The 22,103-nt window shown below is 36.4% G+C and overlaps 1 protein-coding gene and 1 long non-coding RNA gene across 2 annotated transcripts in view; both read right to left on the bottom strand.

Annotated features, from left to right (window-relative positions):
* Nucleotides 1-378: 378 nt before the first annotated feature.
* LOC139137424 (uncharacterized) lies at nt 379-4,597 on the bottom strand. Its single transcript, XR_011553384.1, has 2 exons — nt 4,564-4,597; nt 379-4,521 (listed from the first exon to the last, which is right to left on the bottom strand). It is a non-coding gene; the product is annotated as an uncharacterized lncRNA (long non-coding RNA).
* Nucleotides 4,598-5,109: 512 nt separating this feature from the next.
* The window catches only part of LOC139136468 (protein kinase C iota type-like), an 88,548-nt gene continuing 71,554 nt past the window's right edge, over nt 5,110-22,103 (bottom strand). Inside the window, exons 7-18 of the mRNA XM_070704193.1 lie at nt 21,093-21,224; nt 20,207-20,352; nt 19,665-19,779; nt 17,765-17,926; nt 17,316-17,413; nt 16,353-16,489; nt 14,336-14,509; nt 12,736-12,861; nt 10,858-10,937; nt 8,440-8,529; nt 7,854-7,969; nt 5,110-7,540 (exon numbers count right to left, since the gene is read on the bottom strand). Coding sequence (XP_070560294.1) covers nt 7,453-7,540; nt 7,854-7,969; nt 8,440-8,529; nt 10,858-10,937; nt 12,736-12,861; nt 14,336-14,509; nt 16,353-16,489; nt 17,316-17,413; nt 17,765-17,926; nt 19,665-19,779; nt 20,207-20,352; nt 21,093-21,224 — 1,464 coding nt within the window. The 3' untranslated portion in view covers nt 5,110-7,452. The remainder of the gene's footprint in view (nt 7,541-7,853; nt 7,970-8,439; nt 8,530-10,857; nt 10,938-12,735; nt 12,862-14,335; nt 14,510-16,352; nt 16,490-17,315; nt 17,414-17,764; nt 17,927-19,664; nt 19,780-20,206; nt 20,353-21,092; nt 21,225-22,103) is intronic.

Genomic DNA, 22,103 nt, shown 5'->3' with positions numbered 1-22,103 from the left:
TGGCTCTGTACATGAAAATGGTAATAAAATGGCCGCCTGGCAGCCATATTGGATCGTATCACAAAACAAATCGACGTACATCTGTATGACATATGAAGTAATCCTTGTACCAATTTTGAATGAAATCGCTCCAGGCATCTCTGAGATATCTGTGTGAGTGGACGGACGGACGCACGCACGCACGCACGCACGCACGCACACACGCACGGACATGACCAAACCTATAAGTCCCCCCGGACAGTGTCCGTGGGGACCTAAAAATGATCAAACGTTCAAGCTACTGGCACTTTAAAAAAAGGTTGAACCATGAACTCAAATCAACTATCTGGAAACAAAGAATGACAAACAATGCTATAAAAATGCTATAGACAAGATCACTGATGCCAAAGTGTGATTTATTACCATAGTAACAGGCAGACGGTACAAAGTTCATAATCTTTTCATAAATAGTATGTCCAGAGACTGTAGAGCACAAAAAATCTCAATGGGGAAAAGTAAATGTCAAAGAGTGAAACTCATAAACTTCAAGGTTAAAGGGCATAGGTTACAGATGTCATTTGCGTCCAAATGACTTTATGACCCTGATTTGCATAATATTTGCATATGCATAATTATCTAATATTAATGTAAGAAAATTCAAAGTATAAAATGTTAATTCAATAATTTTAAATGTTAGCTACACAAAATTGGTAATATAATGATTAGACTCTCAATAAGTGGTTTCCCACTTGGCTGATATGTTGTTTTTCAGTTTGTTTTTTTCTTGCCGTTCAAAGAATATCAGCCTCAGAGTGTACACCCTCTTCCGTGTGCGATGTCATCTTCAGGACATTCAGGGCACCTTATCACATTTGTGACTGACACCATGCAAATAATGTATTGCTCTTCATACAATTAATTGGCTAATATACAAAACCCATTTTTAGCCTACTGAAAAAAAAAATTGTCATGTCATATGGCAATATGTATTACTGATCAAACAAGTTACAATTAAAACCTCAAAAAAGTTCTGTTTGACTGAGTTTTTCAAACTTTCCCAATCAAAATATAATTAAGTAACGAGGCCAATTAAATTATGCTTATTTTATCTTCTTACCGTGTACTGTGATTCTACAATGAGAATCCTATCTCTACTTCTGAGTTTAAAGTTTTTGAAAAAAAAATTGTACAAAAAGAACACCAAAGTGACGAACAAATATGGCCATGTCATGAAATATCCCGTAAAAAAAAAATTACATCACTGAAATAATTATCATGATCATTACAGAAGATAATAGATTACAACTATAGGGATGATCAAGTAGTTTACAAGACACACAACAGAATTCTGTAGAAATCAGACCACATTCATGATGTCAGATATGAGATTGTATTTCAGTTTTGTAATCTGTGTGTTAACCCTAATGTTGATAGCAAAGTAATACAGTTCAGAAATTGCTGTACGAAATGAAATTTTCAAAACCACATGAGTCAAATCAAGGGTCAGACCGACATAAAGTTATATGCTTACATGCTTTCTTACATTCTTTCTGCAGTTACGGTCTTTGATCTCAGATAGCAACATTTCAACATTTCTATTATGACAAAAAAGCCCATTGTTTTTATGATACAAGTACATAAACGACACAGATATAGTGTTTCTTGGTGATAGTTTTACACCAACAGATCACCATGGTGATCACCATGGAAATGTGTCACCAGGTAACAAGCTGACATCACAGACCAAAATTACCGGTACTTACTTTTCTTCAATTTGCCTATAACCCATACATGATTTTTTTTGGAAACAAGTTGCGAAAAATTCCCTTTTTGTCCTGATAAATTAATTGAAAGGCACAAGTTTTGTGGGCATCGACTACTTGGCACTAAATTGTACACAGGTGAAAACTGACACACCATGTAATACATCAGAACTATGGTTTTTATGCATAAGTGTACATACATTAACACATCTACTTAATACAACATCCTGATATTGCCACAGAAAAATCATTGAAAGTCCCGGACACAAGGAGTTACAAATGAGAATTTGCCGAGTTCACAATCTTGCTGATCTATTTTGTACTCTTTGAACCAATCCACATAACAATTTGATAAGCACTCAATTACATCAACAATGAAGGTTTATTATCGTGTGCAAACAGCTACACAGTGAATTTTCACACACAGATTGTGCTTCCCAGAATTCACTTCAACTTATACCACTTAAGTTGCTCTACATTTTGCTTCCCAGAATTCACTTCAACTCATACCACTTAAGCTACTCTACATTTTATGTAAATACAAGTCACAGACTGTGGAACCAAGCCCTGGATAAAGCCCTAGAAGACATCCATTTCCAGCAAAAAATGCAGCAGATGACAAGAATTATTTATTTCAAGATGCAAGTCATTATGAAAACATGATAGCAAAGACATAAACGCCTCTGAACAGTTCATTAGTTACATATTTAAAGCACAACATTTGAAAGAGTTATACACTGAACAATTGGAAGCCACAGATTGTTTCATTTTTAAACACAGTGCCCTACCACAAACAGTTATTTTCTTGGTTTTTATTGTGAATAGCCTTCACGCCAAGAAGGCCGCTGGTACTAACCTAAACTACAGCAAAACTTTCTGATATACAAAAACGCCCATTTCTAACATACATCCAGCACTTTTTGAGTGACCTAAGGAAACAGTCATTGGAACTGTACCTGTGCAAGTTTCTTGTTTACAAACAATGTATTTCGTTCATGATATCTAGATGCACCTCATCATCATAGCTGCAACATTTAAATTATACGATGTAGACGTAGATTATGATAGACATATTTTAACTTTCATCAATCACCATCGTACCTTGGATACATAGTTTACATGAGTCGTATGGGTTTCATACGACCTTTGAGCGCAGTTCCAATGGCTGTATCCCTCTAAACAACACCTCTTTCCCTATAGAAATCATTTTAAGTAAACAGGTAGACTTTTTTCGAGAAAGAAGTACACATCTGACTCTTACTTCAAAGGGATAAATCCCAAAGAAAATCATCTTCCCTGAACAGATGATATAAAAGTGTGACAAATCGGATGAAACCATTACAACGACACAGACTGCATTTGACAACTGTGGCGTTGATACACAATAAACAACAAAAGAATATCACGAGGGGATAATGAGGCGATGAAGGTTGCAACTTGCTAGAAAGTTTCCAGCTGACAAAAACATTTGAGAATGAAGCCACAATTCTTCCTACAGACTGGTCCCTGATCAATATTAACATATTGACCTGAGCAAGTGCGTTATTTGGCCAAACTTGAGGATTGACGGTCATACACAACACTTGTGGTACTGTTTCCACAATACGGGACCTCATAACAAAGACGTGTATTAAATTTTATCAAGGAAAATACAAGCACCGCTCATGACTCTTTTTAAGTTCAGATAACATTTATGCACCAGTCATTATTATGTTAAAGACTAGAATATCAACATTACTACTTTACAAGCTGTTAAACTGCATTAATTCTTATACCATAATGCACCATGTTGATTTTTTGCAGGCACTTTTGTTAAATTTGATGAATTCCAACCAAAAATAGGAAAGGTCAGCAGAGGTCAGGGGTTTACATGTATGTTTTGATTCTGTATTTTGATTCTGCATTTCAAAGGCACATGGCTTTTACTTCCTGTCAGCAAGAATGGTTCAACTTTGTGATGGACGAGGGCGCTATACATACAGCACATTTTGAAAAAGTGAGAGCCACCGCTTTTATTGGCTGCCATTTTACAAAATTATCACATGCAGTTATTTCAGATGTTTCAAAGTTGAGGTACTGCCTAGACTCTGAGAGTTGTTTTTCAACAAATGTCCAGGATAAAAAATTGTGTTTTGATGGTATGATTTTACAATTCTGGTTGCCAAGGTGAGCGAGTCAGAGATAAGAGGAAGACATGAGACAACGGTGTGAGAGAAGATGTCAGGACGTCACTGAGAAGTGTTACAAATGCACAGAATTTTGATGTGGAAATTTTGAAGTGGCTAATGTGAAGATGGGAAATGATGGTAGTAATTTGGCATTATGGAAAACACGATGAAATGTAGTGTGATAGTATCAGGTTTGTCAATAATTCCAGTAGATTAAGAAATTTTAGGACAAAGAAGTTGTTACTATTAGTGTATCTGTGAGTGGCATTGTGATTAAGTGGAAAGAGTGCAGAGTGTATGCCACACATGCCTGTGACTGTGACAGGATAAATTGAAGGTGTATGTGACACATGCCTGTGACTGTGACGGGATAAAGTGATAGGTGTATGTGATACATTCCTGTGACTGTGACAGGATAAAGTGAAGGTGTATGTGACACATGCCTGTGACTGTGACGGGATAAAGTGATAGGTGTATGTGATACATTACTGTGACAGGTTAAAGTGTAGGGAGTGTGTGACACATGCCTGTGACTGTGACGGGATAAAGTGATAGGTGTATGTGATACATTACTGTGACAGGTTAAAGTGTAGGGTGTGTGTGACACATGCCTGTGACTGACACGATATAAGTTGGGTGTGAGTGACACATGCCTGTGACTGTGACGGGATAAAGTGATAGGTGTATGTGAACATACATTACTGTGACAGGTTAAAGTGCAGGTGTATGTGACACATGCCTGTGACTGTGACGGGATAAAGTGATAGGTGTATGTGATACATTACTGTGACAGGTTAAAGTGTAGGGTGTGTGTGACACATGCCTGTGACTGTGACGGGATAAAGTGATAGGTGTATGTGACACATGCCTGTGACTGTGACGGGATAAAGTGATAGGTGTATGTGACACATGCCTGTGACTGTGACGGGATAAAGTGATAGGTGTATGTGACACATGCTGTGACCGGTTGACAGTGAGGTGTGATTGACACAGCTGTGACTGTGACAGGATACAGTGATAGGTGTATGTGATACATTTTTGTGAATGTGACAGGATCAAGTGCAGGGTGTATGTGACACATTACTGTGACTGTGGCAGGAAAGTGAAATGTGATACAATTTGACACATGCTTTTGAGGTAAATTCACTTAAAATGTGTGATTTCTTGATTTTATGTACAACACTAAACTGCGATAATAATTTTTGAGTGAAATGAAATGTGATGAGGTACTGCGTGCACGCTGTGACAGTGGTCTTATAGAATGTGTTAAAGTGGTACAAAGACTGAGAAATAGATCATGTGATGAAACATAAGAAGGCAGTGTGAGTAAACATCGAACTGTACAATTTTTATACAACATTTGAAGACAGAAAATAGGACTATCAGTACTTTCTAAGAAACTATTTTCATATGAGATAGTATCTGGTATGCAGATTAAAAGAGAAGACGTTCTTTGAAAATAGAATTGTATGATAGTGAGAGATTTTAGAGTAGTTTTCAAAATGTGGCAGGACTCACGACAACATGGAACTGCCAAGATTATAGAAAACTTGACATTAGGTTATGTCAAAGGATGCTTTGCATTGAGAAAGGTATGAATGGACAGTGACTGACAGATAAAGACTAGAAGAATATAGAGTTTCTGTACAAATGGGATTTTGGGAACAGAGCTAGATAGATAGTACACCAACATGGCCATATCAGATTAAGAGACAGACATCTCAGCAAAGTAGCCGTGCCTGGTGACATATATAAAAAGACGGTCAGGAAATGGATGGAAAGTTCTACGTCGAGAGAGAGGACAGAAACAGATTATTGATGATGAGGGCGCTGTGTGTATTGTAGGTACACAGATGACCAGAAGTGAAAGTGAGCGGAGCGACTGTGAAGATAAAGAGGAAAGACAGGCGCGGTGATTATATACTGATACTGGCAGTGGCTGATGGGATACAAGCACCATTTCCTGAAATGGCTACTTAATTGCTGAAATCAATTTCTGCACTTGGTACGATGACAGTAGAGAAATGATTATGAAAGAATTGAAGATGATGATGACGATGATGATGGTGATGATAGTGATGATGATGATGATGATGATGATAGTGATGATGATGATGATAATTTTGATGATTGTAGTGCAACTTATCAAAAACGAGAAAGAGATGATTTGTTAAGCCAAAGAGATGAGGTGATTGGATTGGATCAGACAGCCAGTCATAATATAATGAGAATTCAGTTGAAGATTTTTTAGGATAGCTGTGATGAGAGGGTCAAGGTCCTACATTCAGCTAAGAGAGCAATGACAATAGCAGTGAAGACAAATGAGAGAGTTTTACTTAAAAGACACGTCAGTGACATTGAACAAGTTGAAGGAGAAATATTTCATTTTTTTATTTACTGTAACTTCATCTAAAAAGACAGAAATTACATTGTGAGACAAGAATATGTGTGTAAGATAAAGAAACTGTTGGAAACAGCAAACATGAACACAGCCAGGACATTGTTGGCGAGAGGAAAGTGCTGTGAATGCTACCACGGTAACAAAGATGATACATGAGATGATGTCATCCTGATTTCTTTAAACAGTGGTTCAGGCTATTCAGTGAAGCCAACTGGACTTTACCAAAGTCATGTAGGTTACGGGGATTTCAAAAATATCACAAATATAGAGAGAAATGACAGCGAACTGATAGATGGTCAAGAAGAGATTCGGAGACAAACTTTATGGAATAGGATGATGTAAATGTGAATTAAGAAAAATGTATTTTATGAGTTAAACAATGGCTTGTTATAGAATAGACTGGACGGGATATGATATGATAAAATTGTGTGATATGAAAGAATAATTTCAGAGGAAATTCAGATTAGATATGATTTAGGCCAGATATTATCAGATATTATTGTCAGACATAGACTCAGGCATAGAATGACTGTATAATAGAGATGTTACAGATCTCAATAATGCAGTGATGTGATAGATGTGTGAATGTGATTAGGGAATGAGACAAGAAAGAGGTGGTGATGATGATGATGATGATGATGATGATGATGATGATAATTATAATGATGCTAATAATGCAAATGATGATAATGATGATGTTGAATTGCAATAATGATTGAGATGATGATGATGATGATGATGATGATGATGATGATGATGATGATGGTGATGGTAATGATGATGATGGTGATGATGAAGAAGAAATGCGATGAAGATTGTGAGAAATTCAAGTGAAGCTAGCAAAAAAGAGGGCACTATGGCCATAGATTTGTTGATCACACGGTGCTGCAAAAAGTTGGGATTTCAAGCTTCAACTTTGAAATACAAGCCAAATCTGAAAAACTGCCATGTAATGTTCATGAGCAAAAGATTAAACAAACTTCATTGCGCGTGTGACTGATAATGTATGTACATTTCTCAGAAAATAAGGCAGCAAAAAGCTCCGATGGAATGAAACAATACTAGTCTATTTTCATTTGTTGTAGTTGCTGGGAGAGCATTGAGGTGTGTTGATATAGTCATGGTTGCCCTGATTTCTGCATTAAACTGCATCTTCTCCTGACATCAGCAATGGGTTGACGTACTCAAAGCCTTCAAATTCAGATTGGTCTATTTTGCCTATAGTTTTCCTGTGAACACAATGAAAAATAGTAAATAAGAGAATGTTATTTCAGATGACTTCGGTACAATTCCCTTTGAGAAACAGACAGGAAAACAGCTCTGCAATTTGGATTTGGATTTTAGTATTCACCAATGTCATTTTGGTTGTATCAAAAAAGGTCAAATTTTGCATCCGGCACGAGTAAAACTTCAGTTCTAGTGCAAAGCAAAGACTGCTGTAAACTAGTTCAGTGTACCATAAAGGTTAAAAATACATTGTCATAACTTCCTTGTAAATGTATCAGTTGTAATGCGCCATGTGAGAGCAGAAGTGGTACTTACGAATCATCCGGTGTAAGCTGTACGGGTTCACTGGTGAATTGAGGATCAAAGTTGTCTAAATCTCTGTCTGTCAGTACGTATGGTTTGAATGGCGGTGTCACTTGTCGAGCCTCAATCTGAAAAAGTATACCAAAAATATTAAATAAATTTCTCACTTACAATTGAAGTTTTGAAGTTTTCCCAGTATTTTTCCTCTGTGTACACAACTTTTTCTTATAAGTGCTTGAGATCCATTTGGTAGAGTACAATATTCAGGAATTTTAAATTTATGTGTAAAAGTTACTGAAATGACCAAATAGAACAGGTGAAACAAATGTTTAGTTTGTACTTGACATGTCGTTCACAGCACCTTGCAGCCCATGCTACAAATATGTACGATATGGACGTTGGGGGCGCCCTTCAAAGCGTTCACAACTAGAGCATTTTGATTAAACTGGTGAATCTATTAGTGGGTTCGATTCTGAACCACACTCCATCTTGCCTTTAAAATGGCTTACCCATCTTCCTTGAACAAGGACCTGTCTACTTCAAATAGATAGGGGGAAATGATCACTTGATGCTGTGTAGTTATCGAGAATATACTCACCTCTTCCCACACGATGGTCCTGAAGAAAGGATGGGACTGTATATCGGCAAACCCAGTCTGTGGGTGACAGCCAAGTCTTTCTGCTGGATTCTACAAAACACGAAACCAACAGAGTGTAAACAAGTGACCGACAATACAACACTGAATAATATCTATCATCACTCACTGCGAATGCGCTGGCTGTTTTCATGACCCCTCCACAACCTCACATCATTGTATCGGTATTTGCATTGGAATGAACCCTCAACTTGAATTGTGCACTCTGACACAGCCATTTATAGGTATACAGTCACCTGTAATCTAAATATGCCCATACACGGTCAAAGGGGCATTCCTTGGTATTCAAAATGCCCATTTGAGGGCGCTGTTTTTAAAAAGCGGCCACCCGCTTAAAATCTGTGATTGGCTAGATTTTCTCTTTCCATGGTAACTGTGGCAATATTGGAACAGGTGATAGTATAACTTTATGTTCATTTGATTGTATTGTAACTTATTTCAATGCAAAAATTTGCAATAATTTCCTCAAAATATAGAACTTTGTGTACTACATCTCACTCAAAACACCACAATGTACATAAGGTCACATGGGGGTCATGACAATAATCTACCACAGTCTTATTTCTTGATATTTTTTCCATTTTTCAGTTGAAATCACATGTGAAATAATAGCAGTGTCACAGCAAACCAAAGACAAGTATCGACACAGCCATGCCCATGCTGAAAGGAGGACACAATAATGGAATGAATATTCTAATCACCAACCAAGAATTTGATATTTTCATAAGAAATAACTGAAATTTTTGCAATCAATTGAGTGTGGAATGTCGAGCTGCATTTTTGATAATTTTAGTATGCCAGGGTGAAGCAGTCAGTCATTCAAAGTCGTCAGTTGCAAGCAAGGCACCATTTGCATGCATATATGTCTAGTGTACCGCGTACCGACTCACAGCTGCATGTACATGTGTAAAGTGTTATTCAATTGAGATCATGGTAGCATTGGGCATATCAATTCACTTCGAAGATGGAATTTATCTTTGAGAAAAGAAATTCACTGTTAGCATATGACATTGACATTGACCTTGTAGCATACTATCAGGCTGGACAATAAGCCATGGGCAAGAGCTACAAGGTACAGTTACACAGGACACAATGTGTAATCTGGTACTGAATTCAATGTGTTATCTGGTATGGAACCCAATGTGTAATCTGGTATGGAACCCAATGTGTAATCCGGTATGGGATTTACAATTCGACCAAAGACAAAGCAACGGTTCAACTGAATATAAGTCATGTTTACTTTGAATGTTGAACAAAGAGAGATTCATCTTTGTCGTCCACCTTTTTTTTTTGTGTAAAATGTAAAAATCTTAATGTTAAAACAACTGGAAGGTCTGTGATCATAGCTGGAGTAATGAGCATACAATACACTGTGGATAAAAATAAAATGTTGACCCTCCATACAGGCAAGCACAGAGACAAGGGGGCATGTATTTCACCAGAAATAATTGTTATTAAATTGTCATGGTAGGGACTAATCTTTTCAGATTCTATATGGTACACCATTTGTTCTTGTTCGGATAATAGATTGTGGGAAAACTGCTGGTAGCCATGTTGTTTATTCCATTGAAGAGTTTCACTGATAGAGGATCATATGTGAAAGTCCTGACAATGCAAAACTGATAAGATTGATGCTGGTTGTTGAGCCCTAGATGACAAAACTTTTTGTATTTTTTCAGGGAATGCCATATTCTTTGATTCATGGATGCCACACGCTTTGCTAATGCATGTTATAGGTGAAGCTTAATCACTGAAATTTTTTGCATGGGAAAAAATAAACTTTTTAAATCTCTGTTTCATCTTCTTTGTTTTCAGCCTTTTCCTGACAACCTTGATCAGAAGTACCACAACAGAATCGAAAAAGAATAGGATTAAACCAAACTCATTAAAGAGAACTTCACTAATAAAAGTCCTGATGTGAAGAAATAGTGTTAAGAGTTTCTGTCTAAACGGATTGGTTCAAAAGGGAATTGGTCTAGACAGGTTTGAATATAAACCATAAAATACAGCATGTGTCATGGATTCCAGACTTAATAATGCAAGGCAATCGGAAAGAGGCGGGGAAGGGTAGTCACATCAGATTTGTCAAACACTGTAGTCTGACGTGTGAAAACAATCACCATATTCTGTATAAACACCTGCAAACCAGCACAGGTACACAGCAATAACTACAAAATCTAGTCATCAACTGCTGAAACCATTAACCGTTCACCCCCAGTTCCCTGTGTACAGGTCCAACTTTACCATAGAAAACAATTGATTTGGGACAAACCATGGTGGTGAAAGGGTTAAACTGAGAACAGTGTCAACAACAACAACACAGAAATTACAGAGTATATCAAACATCGGCAGGCTTCTTACCTTATTCAGGAACCCTTTGAGAACAGACGCTGCTTTCACAGACAATGATCTTGGTATACGAATTGGTTTCTCTAAGATAACTGTGAAACATTACAAGGGAAAAAAGCATCAGGTTAGAGGTTGTCCTTTTACAGCAAAATTCTGCTTTTTCTTGTTTACAAATCAAAAAATCATCCATAACAATGAGGTTACACCTAATAACGGTGGCGTAAAATATCTCAAAATCGACAAGAATATTTAATCGAAAATCAAATCAAAATCAATAACTATTGAATCAAAATCAAAATCAAGATCTATTGACATGCAGTTTCACTACCCTGAAACTCTGAAGATTAGAAAAATAAAAGCGGCAAAAAATTTGATCAAACAGTACCAAGTTCTTGCTTTACATTACATGAACGTATGATAATGGAATGCAAAACTGTGTTTCCTTCATTCTCTAATTGACAAATTTCAGCTAAAATTCCTTTTGATGCAATCAGTGTTCACATCTAATTAGTTTTTAATCTAGACTGGCAATATCTTTTTATCTGCTTTCAAAATACTTCCAAGAAAGAACGCAAATACGACATTTTTAAACTGTACATCAGACACAGTGGTGAGTTAATAACAGATAGGCCTTCTCGAGAGGCAAATTAAAATTGCACTCGATAAAATTAATATTTTCTTTTCTATAGTTTCAGGGATGACAAAAAAGCAAGCTTCTAATTAGACAATGTATGAGAACAGAGTTTATTGTATATTATTTAAATTAGATAGTGGTTTCGTTTCTATTATTGCTGGAACATCTGCTCTTCTGAGATTTCAGTTTCGTTGTTTTGGAAGTTTGTCTAGGTGGAATCAGCAAATTTGCAACGTTGTCGTAACGGCTGTAACTCTAACTATCAACACAGCTTAGCTACTCATCTACATTTTCATTATCCAATGGAAATATGCAATGCAAATGACAAATGCGAATTCACAGACACCTACGTGTGATATGGAACCCATATTATGAAAAATCTTCAATCAACTTCAAAATGTATTGAAAAGGCATGCATTTCTGATAAATATTGAGGATGCGGTGAACAACTCTCTTTAGCTATGTATTGTTATGAATTCCTGAGAAAAATGGCCACATCACATACAGACGATACAACACCAACACGACATGAAGATACCAGACCATCCACATAAACATCAAGCCTTGGAACAGCAATATCACAGTTACGGCTGTCCAGCCTAACACAATATATCATTTCATGTGTACATACATCGAAAGCCAATGATGTGACCCGATTTCTCACTTTTTTTTTATCTTTTATAACCACTGTTCTTTATTTTTCCATGCACAAACAAGGTAATCCAAGAAAGCACATTTTTGACAATAACAGTTAATGAAGATAGGAAATGTCACCAACTTGTATTCAAAACATTGCTAGAATTGTTTACTTAATAGAGTGAGAGAAACTTCACTTGCCCTTGCTCACTATATGAAATGTAATTAGACAGACTTGGGGAGTCATAGTCTATTTAAAGTAAGTTAAAGGGTCTAAACTTTTCCTTCCTATTAGCTAAACAATGTGACAGTTTCCTGGCTCACAATTTATTATCAATATTTCTATGGTATGACAAGTTTAATCTTTATCACAATGCTAAAATTGGCTGATTGCAATTTCATGTTGGCTTGGAGAAAATTAGAAAGCCCGCACTTAGAAGATTTATTATGCAAAAAGTGCAAATCATTTCTGACTAATGATGATCAGTGTTTTACTATATTCTTAAATTCATATTTCAAGGTCATTCTTTTAAGGTATTTGCAAATGTTATTACAACCTGGATGGATCCTGTTTATAAAAATCCATTCCATCAAAAAATTGCCCAATTTTCCGTCATTACCTTGGAAGAGGTAATCCTCTGTGTTTTGGTCCGGGTTTTCAGCACTTCCAACGATATCAAACGGTGATCTGCCGGCTAACATCTCAAACATCAACACGCCTAGAGCCCACCAATCAACACTGAAATCTGACAGACAAATCAACAACACATTAACATCATCAAAAATTACAAAATAATTATTAGTTATGATGTGTATTTCATTCATTTTCATGATCAAAATTTCTATTACAACAAAAATATTTCGCCCACTGAGTCCAGCACTAAGAAGTACGCCAGTACACATTCCTGGCTCGTTCAACACGCTGTCACCCCTAATTCCCCTGTAAATGAGCCCAGCCATCCTGACAGATCATGGTAGTACACCAAACCATGGAGGAAAAACTTGATTTTTAAAAAACTCCAGGATATACACACCATCATGTAACATAGCAATCAGGTCGATACATTTGATAGCTAAACAGTAATTCAGATTTTCAGATCATTACGCCATTAACATCTCAGCAAAGTGGCTGTATACAACCTATGTCACACAGTTAATGATACTTTGAAACCCAGGGAGGTATTGTAATTTGAATAAATCTTTCACTACTTTGAGCATCCGGACTGCTTCATAACCCTGCATATTATTTAAATATATGCAAATAGGACGTGGTTCAGTGATATATACTTTCTTTTCATTTGAAGCCGTAATCTATCATTAGCTCTACAAGGACATGTACATTCCTAGAATATCTACGACTGATACATTCTGTAAGCCCTTTTGATATGAAGCTTGTGGCCAGTAAAGTTTTTATTGGACACTGGGGCACTGTACCAGTACATGTCAGAGATATTCATATGAAATTTCATCATCTGTACTTCTGTGAGGAATGACAAGAAACAAAGAGATGGAAGAGATTCACGGAGCAGTATGTTGACTGTTTCTACTGCAGTGTCATCACTAACACACCTTGGTGTTCAGGATAATTTTGCACCTTAAGGTGTGACAGTGACCCCACTGAAATAGACACAATTGAGAGAAGCGCTCATCCTCTGAGAAATGCGACACTGAGGAGTGTGACAACACAGAAATAGACGCAGTGTTGCATGTAAGCTGATACATATAAATTAAAACACACACCAAATTTAATAGCCTACATTCATTGCAACATTGTATAACATGTTGGTGATACCTTTGAAATGACAATGCTTTCTTCTAAAAATACATGGAATACAAAAGAAGCACTCTGTAAACATTAGAAAACAAAAATTTACATGAGGGCACATTAACACAATACCTTTGACAAACGTTTTGTAGGCTGCTGGGGTTTGCTACAATGTTGCAGACTGGTGAGTGTACTTTGATACAATGTTGTAAAGCTTTTTAGTGGAAATTGCTACAATGTTCAAAAGACTGATTGGGAGAATTGGTACAATGTTGCAAAGACTTGTGATAATTGAAACAATATTGCACAGAACAAACGAAATACAACATTACTACTAACACAGATTTACACATGTTGTGATACCACTTCTACTAGATTCAGTGCTTAATAAAACACACCGCAAGACTGAAAAGGGCAAAGTTTGTTGACAATTGTTGATAAATGCCTTCACTCACCATAGTCTTCTCCTCTGAGTATTTCTGGTGCAATGTAATTTGGAGTGCCACAGAATGTACTTGTTGTATCACCAGGACGTAGACCTTCTTTACACATTCCGTAATCAGTGAGTTTTATATGACCATCACTGTCCAGCAAGACATTGTCTAACTTCAGATCACGATAAATTATACCTACAACAGGAATGGCAAGTACCAGATTCAGTAAATTCTAGATTTGATTTCAACCTTCAACATTCCAGGTTAAATTCTTATATCCATTGCATAACCACAACTGCTCAAAGAAATGAACTATTTGAATAACAAAATGTTATCCAGTTCTATCATGTCAACATTTATGAATAAATTGGCAAAAGGTTTGGATGCTTATTTTACAAAATTTCAACACATTGTCACATTATGGTGCACAGTTGCGTGCAATTTTTTACTTCTACATTAAACGTATGTGATGTGGTGATGGTCTCTGAATGTTAGTTTGTCAATTCTTGTATCACTTGAGGAGTCTGATATACTGTCAGTGTATTGATACATGCTGAATGAATGGTCAATAAAGTATACCTTCAACCATTCTTACTGACAGATACAGCCAACCATGGAATTATTTCTGCCAGTGATATCTTTCAAAAATTTAACAGTTTTATTAACAAACTACAAACCACATTGTACATAACAGGGAAGTTATACTTATCCACATCACGACTATGATCTAAACATTATGAGCTCATTGCTGCATTTGAGAAAGTATCATGCAAAAAAGTTGCAATGAATTGACACACACTATAAAGAACTAAAACTCCATTACAATTCTAAATAACTTTCATGGCTATGTGATATTTCATGAATTTTCATAATTTAGTTCTCTCCGATCTACAATGTTTCAGCTCAGAATAAATGCATGTTTTCTCAGTTTCATTCTTTCAATACATAATTACACTGCTACACTGCAGGCTTTTCTTTGTTTCCAATGCACAACCTGCAGCGCGACGGAAATTATTGGCCAGACATAATCTGATTTTACTTCTTTAAGTAAATTTTCCTACAAAAACATACACTGTGTCCCCAGGGTAGGACGTTAAATATTGGAAATTAAACTGGAGTTAAGAATGATTGTAACGTCAGTTTCAAATGACATTTACCACTGTTGATGATTAATCGTTTGAACACGAAATATTTCACTCATTGTTGTAATGATGATATCAATACATTTTTGCCCCTGGAGCTGCTGAGCGAAGTATTTACCTTAACAATAGTTCCATCAGTAATTATATCATTCCTTTCAAAGGCTTTACTTTTTTATATCTTAAGTCAGCAGTAAACATGGCAGTGCCTCTCAGTTGGCCAACAATGTAGATTTCTTACAAAAATAATATACACTTGTTGTAGTATATTTTCTAATGACCACCCATTCATACTAATTTTCCCAGTATGTAAACTTCATTTGTTCATTTTTTTCTGTATCGCATGTGGAAAAAAAATACATCTATTGAGCTCAAAGTTAACATTTTATAAACATATTTGTGCAGAAAGCCAAAGATTTGACAATCTCACTAATGTATCTCAACTTGTTATTTGCAGCAAAGATCAATGCGAAGAGACATATTTAAAAATTTATCTGATATTTACAAAATTGTGTAGCTAATATGATACCATTACAGCGATTTCATGTCAGCATACCATGTGCCTCAGGGACAGCTACATGTTTACAGTCTCTTAATTTTTGGGGGTCTACCACTTGTAAGGGCTTATTTGAAGTTCATGAAGTAAATAAAATTGAATTTTCATCAGCTTATTTTTGTGAACATTTAAAATTTTAACTTTTCCCAATAGAGTTTACACACAGAGGGCAGCCATTCCAATTTCAAGTTGGAAAATACTGGGCAATGTGTTGCTCTAGTACTAAGACTTGCACAGTGACCCGTAATTTTTTGTTGTTGATTTCAAAACAGGATGGCTTAAAGTTACAAAAGTTTAAGTCTCTAAATGTCGAGGCGCAAACTACCTAAAAAGAAGTCTGTACCTTTTTCATGAAGAAAGTTGAGAGCCAATGAAATCTCGGCAGCATAGAACCTAGCGTGTTCTTCTGGCAGACGACGCTGACGTTGCATGTGAAACATGAGGTCACCTCCATTGACAAATTCTATCACAAAGAATAATCTGAAACAAAACGGATGATGTTGATCAAAGCAAGGAGTCTTTCAATCAGAGTTATGAGCACATCCACAAAAAGCAACATATAAACAATGAAAGAATGTCTCTGGAAACACTGTTTTGAAGAAAATTTCACTGAAAGATTAATGGAAAAAGAGATTGAAAAGTGATATTGTAGCAGAATGACAGGTTAACAGAGTGTTGCCTAGAAATTGGAGAGCAGAAATAGGTACATTTAATTGATAGTATTGCTACATTGGTTAACACAACAAACTCCATAGTATTGTTACAGTGTATAACAGTTATGCCATAGTATTGCTACAGTGTATAACACATTCAATAGTATTGCTACAGTGTATAACACACTCCACAGTATCGCTACAGTGTATAGCAGTTATTTATACACTCCATAGTATTACTACAGTGTATAACACACTCCACAGTACTGCTACAGTTTATAACACACTCAATAGTATTGCTACAGTGTATAACACACTCAATAGTATTGCTACAGTGTATAACACACTCAATACTATTACTACAGTGGATAACACATTCCATAGTATACTACAGTGGATAATTCATACAGCATGATATACTAATACTGAGGCTGTGATAAACACTATGGGATAGATGTTTGCATATCAGATAGAGACATATCAAAAGAGACAGAGACAGGTACAGATAGAAGGCAAGGAAGCAGAAAGGAGAGGAACAGAAAGACGATATAAAAGAAGAATGAGAGAAAGGAAAAGACAAACAGATAGAGACACAAGTAGACAGAATGACTGAGGCAGACACAGACAGACTTACAACCTGGGTTGTATCTTACCTGCTTGGTGTTTGGAAGCAAGAATGTAATCCAACAAGGAACGGATGGTTAGATGCTGTCTCAAAGACATGTTTTTCTGTTTGTACCCAGTCAATGTCCTGAAACACAAAACAGGTAGTGACTGTTTAGTTGAATTTAGTAGTATCTATGTGTGGGTGAACATTTCTCTTTTTCAACAAGCAGCACCTTAGATCTGGGTGTCAATGGGAGTTACAAATATGTAAAAGTTCACATGTGCTTAAATTTGTATGAATTATGGGTCTGTTCACTCTATTTTCTTGGACTGAACTGTTATCAAAGTACAACATTGATGTCTCACCATGGGAAAGTTGGCCCCTGTGCAAAGAGCTTCACTCCCTCAAACTGTGACAATCTCCAAAGGAGTAACCCTGATACTACCACCACTAGGACTAACCCATTGTATGTCAAGGGGTAGTTCTGTTGCTTACCTCATCATCGGTGACCAGTTCTTTCTTGATAACTTTCATTGCATAGATACGCTTTGTTTTCTTCAATTCTACCATGAGAACTTTGGCATAGCTGCCTCGGCCAATCACACGGATCAACTCAAAGTCCTTGAGAGATATCGTTCCATAGTCACCTGCCATTGCCTGAAATAATCAAACAAAAAAATAGACCTAACTGTAAACTATTGAAATTACAATGACTCAAGTTTTAGGTTCACTTTCATAAAGCTTCTGGTAAAACTCATGCTAACAAAACACACAAGCAAGACCATTCAAGAGTTTTTGTAAGTGTCATTGTCAAAATATTTTTTGTACACAAATGTAAATATGAGTAAGTTACTAGCAAAGATAACTTCAAAATATTAATTATTTCATTTGTGTGGATATAGTATTAAAAGCTGCCATCAAAAGGGATAGGGAAGATTTCAAGTAATTGAAAAATATTTTTGAAGACTGCTCATTTTTAATTAATTTCTATATAATGAATGCTATGTTTTTGAGCCAATTCCTCTCAAGGATAAAGACCTTCATATTTGGTGATCAGAAAAGATCAATTGACTTTTTAGAGAAACTAAATTTTTCACCGTTTTTGAATATTTGCAAAATTCAGACTCAAAACTATAAAACAAGAAGCCATGTTTTGAATAGATGGCAGTTGATATCAAACATTTGCATAAACTGCATAAATTAGCATAGCATAGTACACGTCATGTACATGCATACGACACAGAATATTAGTTGAAAATTGTCAATCAAGATCTCTGAAACTGTTAAAAGCGAAGTGGATTTCATAAAGGAAGTAAAACAGCACAGCTGTTTCCTACCATGATGGCATGCTACTGATGGATTTTTGAACAGTTACTATTTGGAGACTAAATGAACTTCTACCGGTGAAAGAAGAAGTAGTTTCCATCACTCACTCAGTAACAGGCATGTGAATTTTGCCAGCTGGTGTGAGTTCCAATATGGCTGAGGAAGTTGTATTTGCATAACAATAACTTTGAGACACATTGAAACACTGTATCTTTCTGGTGGTTTTGTTAATGCCATCTGCCAAAATCATAGGATATGCATGTCTTGGCCAATGTACTCTTTTGAGTAGCTTTCAAAATCAGTTTTACACCATGCAAATGCAGCAAATATCTCAAGCCCTAAATTTGGCAATAAATCAAGTAGACAGGGATCTTGGAAACAAGCAAAAATCCATGGTTCTTCAACAAATACTATTAAGAAATGATAAAAATTCACATAATTTTTGAATTTTATTTAAAAATATTACAGATTATCTTCTCCACAGCAAGTAATAATTAAGTATCACACTTTTCTTATGTTACCCCTGTCATTGCAGTGGCTTGGTATAAGCCAAGTACGAACTTGGGCCATACCATAGATCACTGAAAGGGATGTAGGGGTTATATAAAGAAAGCCTTGAGGGACTGCTTTACTGTTGGAATTAAGTTCAATCACAAGTGTTGTGTTACTCCAAAGTGATAATCTGTATAACTTGGCAGTGATGGTCTAAAAACATTTAAATGCATTTAACATAATCATTTTGTTAATCTTAAGTTTCTGACCAATATCACATGTCATTCATTTTGTATGGCAAATTATTTTCTCTACATACTCACTGTACACTATGTACTTCATTTTTTATATGCACCTTGAGCATTTAAAAACTTGTCTGCTGAGTTGTATCGCTGGTGACAGCTTCTAAACACAGATCTTTAAGAGGGATCAATATTAAGACTGGTGACAGTATTTATTTTCCTGCCCTATACGTCTTTCACAAGTGATGGCCTATGAGAGATTGTACATGCACTATCATGTGAGGGGAACAGAACACAGATGGTCGAATCGTAAGGAAAGAAGATTCTGTTCTCACCTCTCTACCTGCATTCTGAGAATACTGTGGCGTGAAATTTTCATGTTTTCTTCTACGTGGTGCTGGACTGTTGCTCTTGGCTGTCATAAAGAACAAACAAACAAACAGCTGATTTCTGGTGAACAATATGGACACTTTCAATACCATGATTTGGCCCAAAATGAATTCTTGTATACGGTGAATACGGGAGCTTTTTAGTGCAAAATAGAGTGGTAGGATAGAGTAAATTATACATTAAATTTAAGTGATAGATCAAATGGGGTCTACACGCACTGTAAAAGGATTTTTCCACTAATGCTGTATGCTTTGGACTGCAGAATGAAATTTCCTTCACAATGGATAATTGCCTTATATGCTTCTCAATTTGACATAAGTTTATAAAATGAGAAGGTTCACATAATGTCATTTAATATCGATAGATTTTTTAGCATTCAAGAGAGACCTCATTGTTCAGAGAATACTGCAGCATGACATTTTCATGTTTTCTTCTATGTGGTGCTGGACTGTTACTCTTGGCTGTCACAAAAAACAAACAAACAAACATCTGATTTCTAGTGAACAATCTATTCAGTATACAGTATTCACGCCTACTTACTTCTTTTTGTGGCACATCATTTTCACCATTCTGTTTCAAATCTAGTGGCAGTGAATTGCAGGATCCACCATTGTGGGCACCCTTGGATGACTCCTATGCAGAGATGAAAAACAAGAATTTTCTCAGGACACACTTAGAAAACGCACTTTCAGTTCCCATTTAAAATTTTCAATATTGTCGGCAAAATTATGATCTATGTGCAAATATCACTTCCATATTTTATCGGTTACTTTGATAGGCCACAAATCACTAGCCGATGTTATATTGTATCATAGGTGCATTATACATCCCATTGGCTTATTGAGATCATGTGATAGTCATGTGACATTATTCCATTGGTTAACCACAACAATGAATTCAAATGTGGCCAGTGATCTGTCACTGGTAACCTTGATGTAATCATGTCTACTTTGAGAAAGCGGGATTTATGGCAGCTAAGTGTTTGCAGTGACTCAATATTCAGCAGGGCTTTAAAGCAGATGACATTAATCAAACTTTACGCATGAAGAGTATGTATGAATAATGAATGACCTAATTACATTCAAAAATTCACTTGAAGTTGGAGAGAGAGAGAGAGAGAGAGAGAGAGAGAGAGACGGAGAGAGAGAGAGAAAGAGAGACAGACAAACAGTGCCAAGGACAAAGACAGAAAGCAGGAGGATTCAAATGCAGAGACAAACAGAGACTGAGGCAGTAAGGAGACAGGCAAAGACAGTGACAGACATAGAGAAACGGACAGAGAAACAGAAAGACAGATAGAGACAGAGACAGACAGAGAGACACAAAATACACTGTGATGACAAAATGAATATACAGTGGTGACTTCCACTTACCAATACATCTCCACATTTCACTTTGACAAGCTTGTGACATTTCTTATGAACCAATAATTTACATTCTATGCATTTGTAGCCTTGCCTTCCAAGCCCCCATATCCTGTCTGAACAGTAGTGGCAGGTGGCTCTCTGTAGGATGGATGAAAAGAATAAACAAATGAATAATTAGACCTTTCACCATGTCCCCCTCAAAGATTAATCATACACCCCCATTTCCTGTACATGGAATAAACCATATTCATTGAAATCAATGGGGTTTAATAAACTGTAGGGTGGTTGTGACAGGATTTCAGCCTGTCAAAGAACAGGGAAGCCAGTGATTTAGTTATTTCAACACAGGTCAAGTTAACTTTCAAACCCCATAATTTTGGCATAACATTTTTTTGTTTCACTGATGTGTCTGCATCTTTACACCATTAGTGAATGAGAAGATGAGTTGGACTAAAATAAAACACAGTAACCTCTGACTTCTGTCGATAGGTTTTCAGGTCATACATTGATTTCAAGATCTATCATGGCTTACTTGGTGACATAAAAATGTGTAAATTATTTCAGTTTGTTGATAAGTCATTATCCATCATCGATCAACCTGGGCATCAATGCATGAAGATATCTGGTGGCCTCTAATGTATGTTGATGTTTGTCCTTCTTGCTTGATCTAGCTAACTGGCAACATGACTGTATATCCAATGACTAATTGGCTGGCTGTCCAATATCACGGGCATGTACGGGTTGGGTGTGATAATTTTATTGGCAATAAGATAGATGTGTGATTGTTTACTTGGAAGGCAGTAAGTGAATTTGTAGGGATTTGTTTGGAAAAATGGATAGACTGGTGGGTGGATGGTGAGACAAGGGAAGGCGGATTATCATGTGAATGGAAGGCTGGCAGTTGATTGATTGGTATGAGACTCCATGGATAGAGTGTGAAGGAAAGTCTTTTGGAATACCAGGATTGATTCTCTGCATGGATGTGTAAGTTGGTTAGTTGATAGATGGATGACAAGA

This window comes from Ptychodera flava, chromosome 7 (assembly GCF_041260155.1).
Source record: "Ptychodera flava strain L36383 chromosome 7, AS_Pfla_20210202, whole genome shotgun sequence".
In the NCBI taxonomy this organism is placed as follows: domain Eukaryota; kingdom Metazoa; phylum Hemichordata; class Enteropneusta; family Ptychoderidae; genus Ptychodera; species Ptychodera flava.
The sequence above is the reverse complement of the archived record's forward strand: the minus strand, read 5'-3'. Positions and strand labels throughout refer to the sequence as shown.